At 45.5% G+C, this 15,062-nt stretch overlaps 1 protein-coding gene across 3 annotated transcripts in view; it reads left to right on the forward strand.

The window, feature by feature from the left end:
- Vav1 (vav guanine nucleotide exchange factor 1) overlaps positions 1-15,062 on the forward strand; it is a 53,187-nt gene that overhangs the window by 25,746 nt on the left and 12,379 nt on the right. For all 3 annotated transcript variants that reach the window (XM_031347242.1, XM_031347243.1, XM_031347244.1), the window contains 10 exons: positions 529-638; positions 1,456-1,557; positions 1,926-2,023; positions 2,106-2,128; positions 2,310-2,355; positions 2,694-2,830; positions 3,866-3,931; positions 6,504-6,535; positions 9,532-9,648; positions 13,069-13,156. In XM_031347242.1, coding sequence (XP_031203102.1) covers positions 529-638; positions 1,456-1,557; positions 1,926-2,023; positions 2,106-2,128; positions 2,310-2,355; positions 2,694-2,830; positions 3,866-3,931; positions 6,504-6,535; positions 9,532-9,648; positions 13,069-13,156 — 819 coding nt within the window. The remainder of the gene's footprint in view (positions 1-528; positions 639-1,455; positions 1,558-1,925; positions 2,024-2,105; positions 2,129-2,309; positions 2,356-2,693; positions 2,831-3,865; positions 3,932-6,503; positions 6,536-9,531; positions 9,649-13,068; positions 13,157-15,062) is intronic.

Consider the following 15,062-nt stretch of genomic DNA (forward strand, 5'->3'; position numbering starts at 1 on the left):
CACGCACGCACGCGCGCGCGCGCACACACACACACACACACACACACACACACACACACACACACACACGGAGGGAGGGAGGGACGGAGGGAATTTAACGACTTGTCCTTCAATCTTCTCATTTTCATTGAAAAATTCGTGTGTGAGTTGGAGTCCAGAGGCAACTCAGGTGCCATCCATCTTTTTTTTTTTTTTTTTTTAAACTGAGCCTGGGGCTTGCCATTTAGGCTAGACTGGCTGACCAGGGAGGCCCAGAGTTTTCTGGGTCTGCTTCCCCAGCTCTGGGATTATAAGCACATGACATCACTCTTGATATTTTTAACATAGGTTCTGGGGTTTGACCTCAGGTCTGCATTAAGTTTTGGACTTGCTAATGTGTGTTTGGATGGTCTAGACAGTCTTGTCTGAACACACCCATGTATGTGCCCTGGGCAAGAGTAGTTTATTACTCTGAGGAATGAAGGACAGATGGGATGTGAGCCCACCTTCTGCAGGGGATCCATTTGCGATATGCTTTTTCATATGCAGTGGAGCCATATGTTCCTTTTGATTGAGGATCAAGGCGCCCAGGGCTATGAGCTGTTCTTCAAGACCCGGGAGCTGAAGAAGAAGTGGATGGAACAGTTTGAAATGGCCATGTGAGCCTCCTTTTCCTGTTATCTGGTTCAATCCTCATATCACAAAAACATCAGCAACAATAAACTCAAAACAAAAAACCCAAAAGATAAAAATAAAAAACCTAAAGCAAACAAAAACAGCAACAAACTAAAAACAAAAAGACAAACAAAACAAAACCAAAAACATACCGTAAAACCCCCCAAAAGGCTCCAAACCAAAAAAACCAAACCCCCAAACCTGGAACCAAACACCCCACACCCCCAAAACCCCAAAAGCCCAAAACCAAAGACTATATCCTCACGTTTCTCCTCCACCTTTTCCTTTATTCTCCGCCCTTTCTGCTTCCCTTCCTCCATCTTCCACTGTACACACACTCCCCACCCACTTCTCTGTTTCTCTTTTTAACCTCTCCTTTTAAGTCAATGTCTTCTTCCTGCTCCTCTGTCTTCTCCTCCACTGCCCTTCATTCTGTTGATGTGAAAATTATATAACCAACCCCCAAATATCTCACAGCTACAATTCTATGGCATTTAATGCATTTGAAACATGTAATTATCACCTCTTAGCTCAAAACCCTCTCATCACCCTCAAAGGAAACCCTGCAGCCATTAAACAGCCACTTTCCATCCTTCCCCTAGCCTTTGGCACCTGCCCACCTGTCTCCTCGCTCTGTTGATACTCACAGCACCTTGACTCACAATAGCCTGAAGTTGGGTGCACCTCAAACATCTATGGACAGATGCCCAGATACACTGTGATGCCTGTATTCTGCAGGCCGCTGTTCATCCATGTTCAGGATGAAGTATTTGTTCTCTCATTTCAAATTCTCTCTCCAAGCTCCAACATCTACCCAGAGAATGCTACAGCCAATGGACATGATTTTCAGATGTTTTCCTTTGAGGAGACCACTTCCTGCAAGGCCTGTCAGATGTTACTAAGGTGTGTACCTGGGAGGTCTTGAACCTCGAGCCTGCTTGGCCTTTCCTCTCTAAAGAGGTCACCTGCTTGAGAGGAGGGAGGCCCTACTGCGACTCATTACTCCTCTTCTACACCTCTTCCTTCTCCTCTTCCTCTGCTTCCCTCTTCCTCTCCTTTTCCTGCCTCTTTCTCTTCTTCCTTCTTTTAGATAGTGTCTCCCTCAGTAGCCCATGCTAAACTTGGATGCAGTATTTGCTTCATCCTTCCAGTGCTGGAATTGCAGGTTTATATCTCTAAATTTGGCCCTTGCTTTCTATCAAAGGACATATATTGGTGGTTAGGATGGCAGTAACTCTCCATGTCTCTCCTTTATCTCTTCTGCATTCCAGAGGCACATTCTACCAGGGATATCGATGTTATAGGTGCCGGGCACCTGCACACAAGGAGTGTCTGGGGAGGGTGCCTCCATGTGGTCGTCATGGGCAAGGTATTTCTAGGATAATGTGAGGGAAGTGGGCTAGCTTCTCTGTAGGGGAGTTTCCTTCTGAATGAACTTTTCCCTTCTGTAGATTTCTCAGGAACCATGAAGAAGGTAAGATCTGATTCCATTCTGTACCTGGGAAATCACAGAGGCTCATGAGAGAGGAACCAGAAGTCCCCAGGAATGAACATCATCATCCCTGGCTGGACAGGGACAGTGATGGGGTAAGGAATCACCTGGCTGGGAATAGGTGCCTACTTCTATGTCTACTTTCTTCATCCCCCACCTCCAGGACAAGCTACATCGAAGGACCCAGGACAAGAAAAGGAATGAATTGGGTGAGTGTGCAGAGTGATATGAGGGAGGCAACTGCATGATACTCCAGGAGGGGCAGGAGGCTCCACCCCTGGCTCCACCCCTAGCACCTCACTGGGGAATTCTAGGCTTTACCTCTAGGCAAATGTATTTTCATATTCCTCAGTGTTTACACTGTATTGGTATTGCTGGGAACCAGGGTAGATACACTTATCTTTAGTAGATGCTGTCCAACTTGTATTCTAGTTTCTCCTCACCATCATCACCACTTGGTATTATCAATCTTTTTTTTTGTTGGGTTTAAAGACATGGTTTTGAGTGTTCTATCAACCATGTTGTTTCATCTCATTTCACCTTCCAGGTCTGCCTAAGATGGAAGTGTTTCAGGAATACTATGGGATCCCTCCTCCACCTGGAGCCTTTAGACCATTTTTACGGCTCAACCCTGGGGACATTGTGGAGCTCACTAAGGCAGAGGCTGAACACAACTGGTGGGAGGTATGGACACTGGCTGTAGGAGCCAGAGGCAAGGCATGAGTGTGGAGCTATGGATGCAAATGACATGAAGGGGCCAGGGCACAACCTCAGTTGTTTCCTGAGAAGTACAAGAGTAAATAAGGTCATGATTATGGGTCCAAGTCAAGGTCATGGGTGCAGGGAATCTGAGGGAGTGTGGGTCATAGTCTCAAGAGGTTTTGGAGTTGGCTCCTGTGGGAAAGGTATGTGAGTGGAGATGATCACCTTCCTGGGAGCCTGGTACTCCTTGGTAGCTTTATAGATTTTTCTATGGGTTAGATTTTATTTTATTTTATTTTATTTTTTGTGGTTCTGGATATGAATCTCAGGGCTTCAAGGGTGCTAAGCAGTTATCTGTTGAGTAATATCCTAGACTCTCACTGAGAGATTCTAGGCAGGATCTCTACCTCCAACCTCTCAGTGGGGCATTCTAGGCAGGGGCCCCACCTATAAACATGCCCCCAGCCCCTCACTGAGGGATTTTAGGTGGGGGCTCTGACCCTGAGCTACACCCTCAACCCTTTACTGGGGATTCTAGGATGGGAGTCTACCTTTGAAACATCCTCATGTTGAGTGAGAGATGAATGAGTAATAGTATCCATTGAGAAAAATGGATACACACATGCAAGTGAGTGGATAGCCTCTCTCTCTCTTTCTCTCTGTCTCTCTGTCTCGTCTCTCTCTCTCTCTCTCTCACACACACACACACACACACACACACGCACACACCACACATACACACACCAAATACACACACACCACACACACACCCCCCACACATACACACACCACACACACACACACCACACATATACACACCACACACACACATACCACACATACACATACCACATACACACACCACACATACACACACACACACACACCCCACACATACACACACCACATACACACACACCACATACACACACACACACACACACACACACACACACACACACACACACACGAGGATACCTATACATTCTGATCATGTTTTGTCCCCTGCATTTTTAGGGAAGAAATACTGCTACAAATGAAGTCGGCTGGTTTCCCTGTAACAGAGTGCATCCCTATGTCCACGTGAGTGCCTCAGTTCTGGATTGTGTGAGGGTCAAGGGTTCAGATAGAGCCCTAGTACACTGGGCCAGTCAGGGAGGTGAGAATGAGTCATGGATCATCCATGTGTCTTAGACCTTCCTCATCCTGTTTATTGTGGCAGGTCAGTCACATCTAGCCAAACCAAGACCTTACCTGCTTCTCTGAGCCACCTTTGTCAGCATGTGACTGCTGATATAGAAGCCTCTTGCTTTTTCTGTGAAACAACTTGCATTTTCCCTGGGGTGTCATATGGGACAGAGCATATGCTCAGAAGCTGGGCCAGTCCCTAGCTTCCTTCCCAAACACTGAGCTGAGTCTGTGAAGGACGACCTCATGGCCTCCTTTCTGGCCATGCTCCTGATGGACAGATCTGTTGTTTCCTCTCTCTTCATTATTATTTTTTTCTCTCTTTTTTTGTTTGATAAATACAATTCTTGGAGGTTTTTTTTTTTTTTTTTTTGACACAGGGTTTCTCTGCATAGCCTTGGCTGTCCTGGAACTTACTCTGTAGACCAGGCTGGCCTCGAACTCAGAAATCCACTTGCCTCTGCCTCCCAAGCGCTGGGATTAAAGGCGTGCGCCACCACTGCCCGGCAATTCTTGGAGAATTTGTTACATATATAAAATATATTTTGATCACTTACCATTCATCCCCCTAATTCCTCTCAGATCCACTCTCATCCCTACCAACTTTGTGTTCTTTTTCTTTTTTCTTTTAAAAATGATCCAGAGTCTAAGTTGTGCTGCCATACACTCATGGGTATGAGGACATTGACTAGAGCTAGGTTCATCTACCAGGATGCACCCTTTAAATTCAGCATTCTTAATTCACCTTTAGATTTTTTTCTGTTACTCTCTGCTTGTTTATATATTTTGTTTGTGTGTGAGTGTGCATTCCATGGTCTGTATGTAGAGGTCAGAGGACAGTTTGTAGGAGCTAGGTCTCCCCTTGCACTGGGTAGATCCTGGCGATTGAACTTATGAGCTCAGAGGTGGTGAGAACTTGCCAACCCTTTCACTGGCTCTAAATTAACTTTTACTTAATATCAAAACAATGGGCTTCATGATGACAGTTTTATATATTTCTATCGTTGTTCTTTGCTCGCATTGTTAACTCCCTCACTGTCTTTCCTTCCCCTCTTCCTGCTGTTCCCTATTCTCTTCCACAAAAGTTCCCCTTTATTTTCATGCCATATTTATATGCCCTCACTCTGAACTTAAATATCTCTAGTGTCAAACTACATTGTAAGTTTCAAACTCTATCATTCCTTCCAGATTGGGTAGTACTGACTGGTTATCTCAAGGTCTAGGCTGTGGCTCAGTGGTGTGCCTATGCTCTGCTTAGAAATCCCCAATGAGGGGCTGGGCTGTGGTTAGGGGTGGAGCCCTGCCTAGGATCTGTCAGTGAGGAGCTGAGACATAGCTAGGAGGCAGGGTGCTTGCTTTTATGTACAAGGTCCCAAATCTCATCCCCATCATTGCCAACAAATTCTAAATGACGACAAAATTACATCATTTAGGCTTGACAATGTAGTTGAGTGGTGAACATCTTGCCTGGAGAGTAGTTCCCTTTCGCTATCTCCATAGCCATTCATGTGTCCACAGGCCACCTGCCTATCTACTATCTCTGCAAGCAATGATTTATATAATTTGCACACGTCAGGAAATCTTTTTAAATAGTTTTAAGTAGTGAGTACTCATTGCACATAGCTATGGACTTCAGAAGAAGGCTATTGTACATGTGTGTGATGTTCCTTGACTGTGTTCATTTCTCTCTGCCTCCTCCCTCCCTCCTTCTCCTCATCTTCTTCCCACTCTTCCCTCCACGCCTTCTTGCTCCGACTCTCATGTCATCTATACATCTGCCACGTTACCTGTTGCATTGTTTAGACTTTTGTCCTTTGTTGAAGTAAATAAACACCATCCTTGGAGTTCTAGTTTAATTTCTGTTGATGGGATAAAATACCCTGACAGAAAGCAACTTGGGGGATAAAAGGGTCTATTTCAGCTTATGGTTATAGCCCATTATTGTAGGGAAATCAAGGCAGGGACTTCAGCCAGCTGCTCACATCACACTGACAGTCAAGAGCAGAGGGAAATGTCTGCTTGCATTGTCACCTGCTCACTTGCTTGTGCTCAGCTCAGTTTATCCTCTTATAAAGTTCAGGACCTCCTGCCTAGGGACTGATTCCCCACAGTGAGCTAGGCTTCCTACATCAGTTAATATCATTTAGAAAATCCCCCACAAACACACCCACTGGACGCCTGATCTACATAGTCCTCACTGAGACTCTCTTCATAGTTGATTATAGTTTGGGTCATGTTAGAAAGCTAATTACCATACTTGGCTTGAGGTTAATATATGTAAATTGTATATAATATGTGAACACACAAGGGAAACAGGTTTCTAGAGTTGTTTCTCCCATGAATAGCACATACCTGGAACATGGAACCAATTCACCAAATGTTAGTGGAGTGGATGTGTGTGGGTGTCCCTGAAGTCTTCAAGGCAAGAGACTCTTCTCTGAGTTTGGGTTTTTGTCTATGTCCCCAGGGCCCTCCTCAGGACTTGTCTGTGCATCTCTGGTGAGTACAATCATGCTTCCTTACTTTAATATGGGTGTCTTTTGAGGGGTGGGTGGGTTAAGGGAGAACTCAGGCTAAACATGGCGGCTTTCAGAATGACCAGTACTTTATTATTTGGATCTCAAGCACTTCTGAGTTTATCCTGGGCTAAGAGCTGCTGGTAGGGGGACAGGGGAAGGGAAGGTCCCTGATTCTGGGCAGTTATGAAAGTCACAGTGACAGTCATGATGGTGGTAGTGGTGATGATCGTGGTAATGGTCTTGATGGTAATGGTGATGGCGCTGATAGTGGTGAAGGTGGTGGTGGTGGAGATGATGATGGTGGTGATGGTGGTGGTAGTGAAGGTGTTGTTGTTGTTGTTGGTGATGGCAATAGTGTTGCTGATAATGATCGTGGTAATGGTTGTGATGGTAATGGTGATAGATAATGGTGTGATGATGGTGATGGTGTTGTGGTGGTGATGGTAGTAAATGTGGTGATGGTAGTAAATGTGGTGATGCCAATAGTGGTGATGGTGTTAATTATAGAGAGGAGAGTATGAGTGTGATGAGTAAGATGGTGGTGAGAGTGATAGCAACAGCAGTAGTGATGGTGTTGAAGACATTGTGGTGATAGTGATGATGGTGATGATGGTGATTGTATTGAAGGTGATGGTGATGCTGTTCATGTACAAGATATATATATATGTATATATATATATATACCCACAATATATAAAAATGTAGTTATATATGATTATACATTATATATAACTATTATTCATGTTACATATATCATCATAACACACTCTATATGTACTTACACATATAAATATGGATACTTCAGCAGGTATTGGGTAAGGAGCGAGGCATGGTTGGTGAAACAGCTCAGTGGGTAAAAGCACTTGTTGCTAAGTCCCAAGGCCCAAGCTCAAGGAATTAAACAAGTGTTTATCTCTCTGGCGGGAGGAGAGAACTGACTGCCAGTCCACTGGAGGAAGGAAGGACTGATTGCCAGTCCACTGGAGGAAGGAAGGACTGACTGCCAGTCCACTGGAGGAAGGACTGACTGCCAGTCCACTGGAGAAAGGACTGACTGCCAGTCCACTGGAGGAAGGAAGGACTGACTGCCAGTCCACTGGAGGACTGACTGCAAGTCCACTGGAGAAAGGACTGACTGCCAGTCCACTGGAGGAAGGAAGGACTGACTGTCAGTCCACTGGAGGAAGGAAGGACTGACTGCCAGTCCACTGGAGGAAGGAAGGACTGACTGCCAGTCCACTGGAGGAAGGAAGGACTGACTGCCAGTCCACTGGAGGAAGGAAGGACTGACTGCCAGTCCCTTGGAGGAAGGACTGACTGCCAGTCCCTTGGAGAAAGGACTGACTGCCAGTCCACTGGAGGAAGGAAGGACTGACTGCCAGTCCACTGGAGGAAGGAAGGACTGACTGCCAGTCCCTTGGAGGAAGGACCGACTGCCAGTCCACTGGAGGAAGGAATATTTTGTGTGCTTGGTCCTTTAGATGGACCCCTGCTCTTCAGTGGCAGTTGGCTCTTCTGGGAATAGGAGAGGATTAAAGGCCAGCAGAGGCTCAGCCAGTGGAGGAGCAGTGAGAAAGGAGTAGGCGAAGTTGGGTCCAGGAGACAGAGAAGAAGAAAGAAGATTGAGCAGGGCTGGGAAAAGATTAGAAAACAGATTTTGAGGAGTGAAAGTAAAAGACAATTGAAAGAGAATTGGGCTTGCACACTGAGAAGACAGTTGGTGACAGTTGAGCTAGGAGAAGCTGAGTTGAGCCAGAGAAGATATTGTTAGGAGACAGATAAAAGAAGAACCCATGAAGAACCCACAAACAAAGTAGCTATATAAATTATACAGACAAAAATTATAAAACAAAAGCAATACTTTTACAGTTTACTTCTTTTTGCTTTTTATAAAAAGCCACACTCTACATCTAAATCTACAATAATAAAGAAATTTAAAGGAGACATAAATGTATCATATTACAATATATTATATTACAATCATATTCACTATGTTTTGGTGCATTCAGAATGGAGTGCAGTCATCGTCTATAGTTCCAGAACATTCTACCCATCCCACAGTCCTGTTCCTCTAAGCAGGGTTCTCCTGACCAGTCTCAGCAAACATGAATCTGCTCTCTCCCTCTCTGGACTCCTCTGCTGTGGACATTTCTCATATGGAATTGCACACTGTGTGACCTTTGGTGTCTGGTTTTTACACTGGTCTTGGCATCCTTAAAGCCTCACTGTGTGAGCATGGCATCCTTGAGGACCCACTGTGGCTGTGCATAGACCTCATTCCTTTTTTAGTTGACTTTTTTTTTTTGTTTTGTTTTGTTTTTTGGTTTTTCGAGACAGAGTTTCTCTGTGTAGCCCTGGCTATCTTGGAACTCACTCTGTAGACCAGGCTGGCTTCGAACTCAGAAATCCGCCTGCCTCTGCCTCCCAAGTGCTGGGATTAAAGGCATGTGCCACCACTGCCCAGCCTTTAGTTGACTTTTAATTGTTCTGCTTTTTAAACATTGCATTAAAATACTACTGATTTATTTCAGGCCTTTCCTTAAATTTTTTTTTTTATACTTTGTGTGTGTGTGTGTGTGCAGATGTATATGCATGTGTGTACATGTGTATGTGCATGTGTATATGTTTGTGTGCATGTGTATGGGTGTGTTTGCGTGTGTGTAGATCAGAGGAAAAACTTGCAGAAATTGGTTCTCTTTCTATCTAGTGGTTCCCAGGGATTGAACTCAAGTCCTCAGGTTTGGCAGCAAGCTCCTTTACCTGCTGAGCCCTCCTGCTAGCCCTTTCCTTAACCTTTGTATCTGAGGCTGACACCTCACCCCGTTTCTACCCTGGTGCTCACAGAGATTAGTTTCTTAAGTGAGCTCAGAAGATGCTCATCAAAGCAAATGACCAAATTCCAGGGATCCCCAAATGCCTGAGCTTCAACCCAACCCTGTACCCCTTGGCATGACTGACTCAGGTGTGTCCTGGCAGGTATGCCGGCCCCATGGAACGAGCAGGCGCTGAGGGCATCCTTATCAATCGCTCTGATGGGACCTACCTGGTGCGGCAGAGGGTGAAAGATACAGCGGAGTTCGCCATCAGCATTAAGTAACTCCTCCCTCCGTGACCACGCCCCTTTGACCTGGGTTCCTCCCTCCCTAACCATACCCCTCAGACTTGGGATCATCCCCCCATGATCACGCCTTCCTCTGACCTGAGCCCCTCCCTTCTTGATTATGAGCCCGTTAACCTGATCCCTCTCTGATTACACCCTCTCTGACCTGGGCTTGCCAAGGCTGTCTTGTCATTTACCATACAAAAGTGTACACAGGTCCGCAAGCCCCTTTTATTGAGCTACTGTTTTCTACCGACTTTCACTTTCCTCAGCTCCTCTTCCTTCCCTTACCTTGTGCCCCCTTCCTTCTCCCTCCCATTGCATATTTTCTTTCTATTCTTATTTGGGGCCAACACTTTTAGCTTTAATGTGTATGTTAGAAGCTGCGATATTTGTCTTCCTGTGTCTGACTTATTTCACTTAACATGACATCCTCCAGTTCCACGTTGTGGATGACAGGATGCTATCTATCCTTTTAGTGGCTGAATTATATTTCACTGTGTGTGTCTATCATAGTTTCTTCATCTGTGGACACTTTAGTTGATTTTGTGTTCTGGCTGTTGTTGATAGTTCTACAAAATGAACACAGGTTTGTTGGTGTCATGTGGATGTGCTGACCAAATATCCTTGGGAAATAAAGTCTAGCTGCCCCAGGGCAGGTCTCTCTGTCTCCACACTGTAGTGACTTCCATCCCTACCATTGAACTGTGACTTTTACTTGTGTTATTTTTTGTTATTTGTGGACATGTATGTGAGCATTTACCAATGTGTCCATGCGTGGAGACTGTAGGCTGATTTTTATTTTTCAAGGTGTCAACACTTTTATTTATTTATTTATTTATTTATTTATTTATTTATTTATTTATTATTTATGTATGGGAAGGTATGTGGGGTCATGCATGTGGGGTCAATGACAATTTGTTGGAGTGAGTTCTCTCTTTCCACAATATAGGCATCAGAGCTTGAACTCATGTTGTAAGGCTTGGTGGCAAGTGCCATCTCAGCAGTCCCTACTTTGAGTTTTGAGAGAACAGGCTCTGAGGGCTGCCAGTGAGTTGTAGGCATCCCCTGTGTCTGCCCCCTGGACTGGGGTAAGAAGTGTCACCTTGCTCATCTTCCATGGGTGCTGGAGTCAAACTCTAGTCCTCAGGCTTAAGAACGAGCCCATGCTGACTTAGCCATGTCCCTAGCCCCTAAAGACATCTTACCCCAGTTTTGATTGAGGAGTGGAATTCTAGCTTAGCTTTCATCAAGAGTTTGCAACCTCACAGGGTCCTTTGCTTACCCAATCCTCTCTAGAATATTGGTTGTGCCTTTTGTTGGCAAAAGCCATAATGACTGGGGTCAGATGGCACCTAAATGTAGTTTTGATTTTCATCTGCACAATAGCGTCAGACAATACCCCACTATAGGAGCTGGAGAGATGGCTGCTTGAGAAGTGCCCTCCACACCACATTCAGGCCTTGGTGTAATTTCTCACCAGCCACTTAAAGCTGAGTCTGGCTGTGCTTGTGACCCCAACAACTTGAGAGGGAGAGACAGGAGGATCCTAGGGCTTCTCAGGGATAGCCTCGAGCAATCCCTGAACTCTAGGATACTGAAGGGTGGAGACACTGCCCGTGCTTGTGGAGTGGCCACATGAAGTGTGGGGATCCACTCCATCTATGCTCATGACTGGATGGTCCAGCCACCTTGCATGCCTAGCTCACTGTAGCTATCAGGGGGTTAACCTGTGCTGGCTGGCTGCTCTACCCTTGTTTCCAACTTTATTTTTAGCTTTGGGGTTTTCCAATGTTTTTGTGAGACTTCACCAGTTTGAAGATGTTTATTTCTGGTGTGCCCATGTAGGCTGGAGAACAGCTTGCATAAGTCAGTTCTCACTTTCCAACATGAGAGTCATGGGGGTTGAACTCAAGTTGGCAAGCTTTGTGGCAAGCCCCTTTACTTGCATCTGGCTGACCCCTCAGCAATTAAAAACAAAAGCATTTCTAGGGTTTTTGTGTTACCTAGCTCCCCTTCGGAAGAAATATCCATCTTTTCCCTAGGCTATCTTTTTTTGGTGTGTCCTCCGCCATATTCAAGAGGTTGGGTTCTCTTTCCATTTTGTTGTTCTGTGATCCTGCACATTAACAGAGCCCCTGTTCTTTGAGTCCTTCCTATTCCTCCATCTTTCATGTTGTGTAGCAGTTTTTTTCTCTCTATCCAAGGACACTGTCTTCTTTACCGGGTCCTGCTGGCTTCTCAACACACCCATGAGGCAGGGGGTTTCCGTGTTGCACCACTGTGATAAAGTCCCTAGCAGAAACAACTTAGTGGAGAAAGGGTTTGTTCAGCTTGCTGTTGGGGAGAACAGTCTACTCTAGTAGGGAAGGCACAGTGGCAGGAGCATGAGGCAGCTGCTCGAATTGCATCTATACTCAGGGAGCAGACAGTGTCTTAGGGTTTCTGTTGCTGTGGAAAAAACATCATGACCAAAAGCACTTTGGGGAGGAAAGAGTTTGTTTCAGCTTACACGTTGACATCATATGTTTCATCACTGAGCTCAAGGCAGGAATCAGGAGGCAAGAGCTGAAGCAGAGGTCATGGAGGATTACTGCTTACTGGCTTGCTTCCCATGGCTTTCTTGTAGAACTGAGGACCACCAGCCTAGGGATGGAACCACCCATAGTCCCATATCAATCATCAAGCAAGACAATGCCCCATAGGCCTATCTGATGGGAACATTTTTTTCAATTGTGGTTCCCTCTTTCTAAATGACTGTACTTTGTGTCAAGTTGATGTAAAACTAACCAGTGCAGAGATGAATGCTGGGTGTTCAGACTAGCCAGTGCAGAGGTGAATGCTGGGTGTTCAGACTAGCCAGTGCAGAGATAAATGCTGGGTGTTCAGACTAGCCAGTGCGGGGATGAATGCTGGGCGTTCAGACTAGCCAGTGCAGAGATGAATGCTGGGCATTCAGACTAGCCAGTGCAGAGATGAATGCTGGGTGTTCAGACTAGCCAGTGCAGAGATGAATGCTGGGTGTTCAGACTAGCCAGTGCAGAGATGAATGCTGGGTGCTCAGCTTACTTTCTCTATTTTATTCAGTCCAGAACTTCAGTCCATGTGATAGTGCCATCCTTATTTGGGGTGGGCTTCTCTCCTGTCAGTTAACTCAATATAGAAACTCCCATATGGCTGACCTTCAAGATGAGCCACCTCAGGGAGAGCAGGAAGCTCCTTCTGCATAAGGCAATGAATAGAAGGTTTAGAGTAGCAGAGACCCCAGGAAGGGATGGGTCAGGCATTGCTCCAGACTCTGAACTGCAGAGCTTCCTTTGCTTGAAGGAGTCCAGCTCGATTCTTCTGTCCTGGGAGGATAAATCCTCAGACTCAGGACTCAGTGGTCTGTCTATCTTTCTCCCTCACTCCAGGTATAACGTGGAAGTCAAGCATATTAAAATCATGACGTCAGAGGGGCTGTACCGGATCACAGAGAAGAAGGCTTTCCGGGGCCTTCTGGTAAGGGCTACTATCAGCTAACTCTACCTAAACTGCTCGAAGCCCATGCAACAGTGTCTATATCCGTGTCTTAGGGTCCTGACTTTATATTTAGAGAAGCCCTTCCCAGGGAGCCATTAATCATGAACTCATCCCTTTAAGGACCGGTGGTAAAAACAGTTATGACAAGTAGTGCCTTATGGAGGAATGCTATTGCTGCCAAACAGGCCAAGCTGTGGAGATGGCTTGTGGATAAAGCTCCCGAGGGCCTGGATTTGATCTCCAGAACCCATGTAAAAACCAGGTGTGACAGTGTATATCTGTAACTCCAGCTCTGGGAGCTGGAGACAAATGGTTCTCCTGGGCTTGCCACTGAGTCAGCGTAGGCAACCAGGGAGCTCCAGGCTCAGTGGGAGGCCCTTCCTCAAAATATAAGGTGGGATATGTATGCCCACACTCAAACCCATAGGTGTGCATACTCACTGTCTTTTTTTTTTTTTAAGATTTATTTATTTATATGAACACACCTTAACTGTCTACAGACACATCAGAAAACAACATAAGATCCCATTGCAGATGGTTGTGAGCCACCATGTGGTTGCTGGGAATTGAACTCAGGACCTCTGGAAGAGCAGTCAGTGCTCTTAACCACTGAGCCATCTTTCCAGCCCACACACTCACTGTCTTAGTTAGGGTTTTACTGCTGTGAACAGACACCATGACCAAGGCAACTCTTTTTTTTTTTTTTTAAAGATTTATTTATTGTTATAAATAAGTACACTGTAGCTGTCTTCAGACACACCAGAAGAGGACATCAGATTTCATTACGGATGGTTGTGAGCCACCACGTGGTTGCTGGGATTTGAACTCAGGATCATTGGAAGACCAGTTAGTGCTCTTAACCACTGAACCATCTCTCCAGCCCCTCCCCCCTTTTTTTTTTCAAAAATTTGTTTATTTATTATACATAAGTACACTGTAGCTGTCTTCAGACACACCAGAAGAGGGCATCAGACCTCATTACAGATGGTTGTGAGCCACCATGTGGTTACTGGAATTTGAACTCAGGACCTCTGGAAGAGCAATCAGTGCTCTTAATCGCAGAGCCCATCTCTTCAGCCCCCAAGACAAGTCTTATAAAGGACAACATTTAATTAGGGCTGGCTTGCAGGTTCAGATGTTTAGTCCCTAATCATCAAGGCAGGAGCATAGCAGTGTCCAGGCAGGCATGGGGCAGACAGAGCTGAGAATTCTACATCTTCATCTGAAGGCTGCTAGCAGAATTCTGACATCCAGGCAGCTAGAATGAGGGTTCCATGCTCACAGTGACACACCTACTCCAACAAGGTCACACCTCCAAATAGTATTCCTCCCTGGGTGAAGCATGTTCAAACTACCACGCTCGCTCTCTGACTGCTACAGAAAAGACTTAAGGCTCACCCTTTGCCAGCCTGCTTCTCAGACCTCCAGAATGCATATGTTTGCAGATCTCCAAACTGGCTCTGTATGACCTGTCTTGCTGAGAATTTATGAGTGTTTAGCTAGTGTCTACTGTCCTGTTAATTCTTTCTATCCTTTTCTAGCCATTTAAAATAGATTGCTGTATGTAAGTTATGTGGGCCTTTCCCATGATTAGGAGTCCTGAGAAGAAACTGTGGCCACTGAATGAAAATTCATAACTTAAAAATTAGATGATTCTTCTTCTTCTTCTTCTTCTTCTTCTTCTTCTTCTTCTTCTTCTTCTTCTTCTTCTTCTTCTTCTTCTTCTTCTTCTTCTTCTTCTTCTTCTTCTTCTTCATCTCCTCCTCCTCCTTCTCCCCCTTTCCTCCTCCTCCTCCTCCTTCTCTTCCTCCTCCTCTTCCTCCTCCTCTTTCTCCTTCTCTTCCTCCCCCTTCTCCTCCTCCTCCTTCTTCCTCCTCCTCCCCCT

The sequence above is a fragment of the Mastomys coucha genome, unplaced genomic scaffold, assembly GCF_008632895.1.
Source record: "Mastomys coucha isolate ucsf_1 unplaced genomic scaffold, UCSF_Mcou_1 pScaffold3, whole genome shotgun sequence".
Lineage (NCBI taxonomy): Eukaryota > Metazoa > Chordata > Mammalia > Rodentia > Muridae > Mastomys > Mastomys coucha.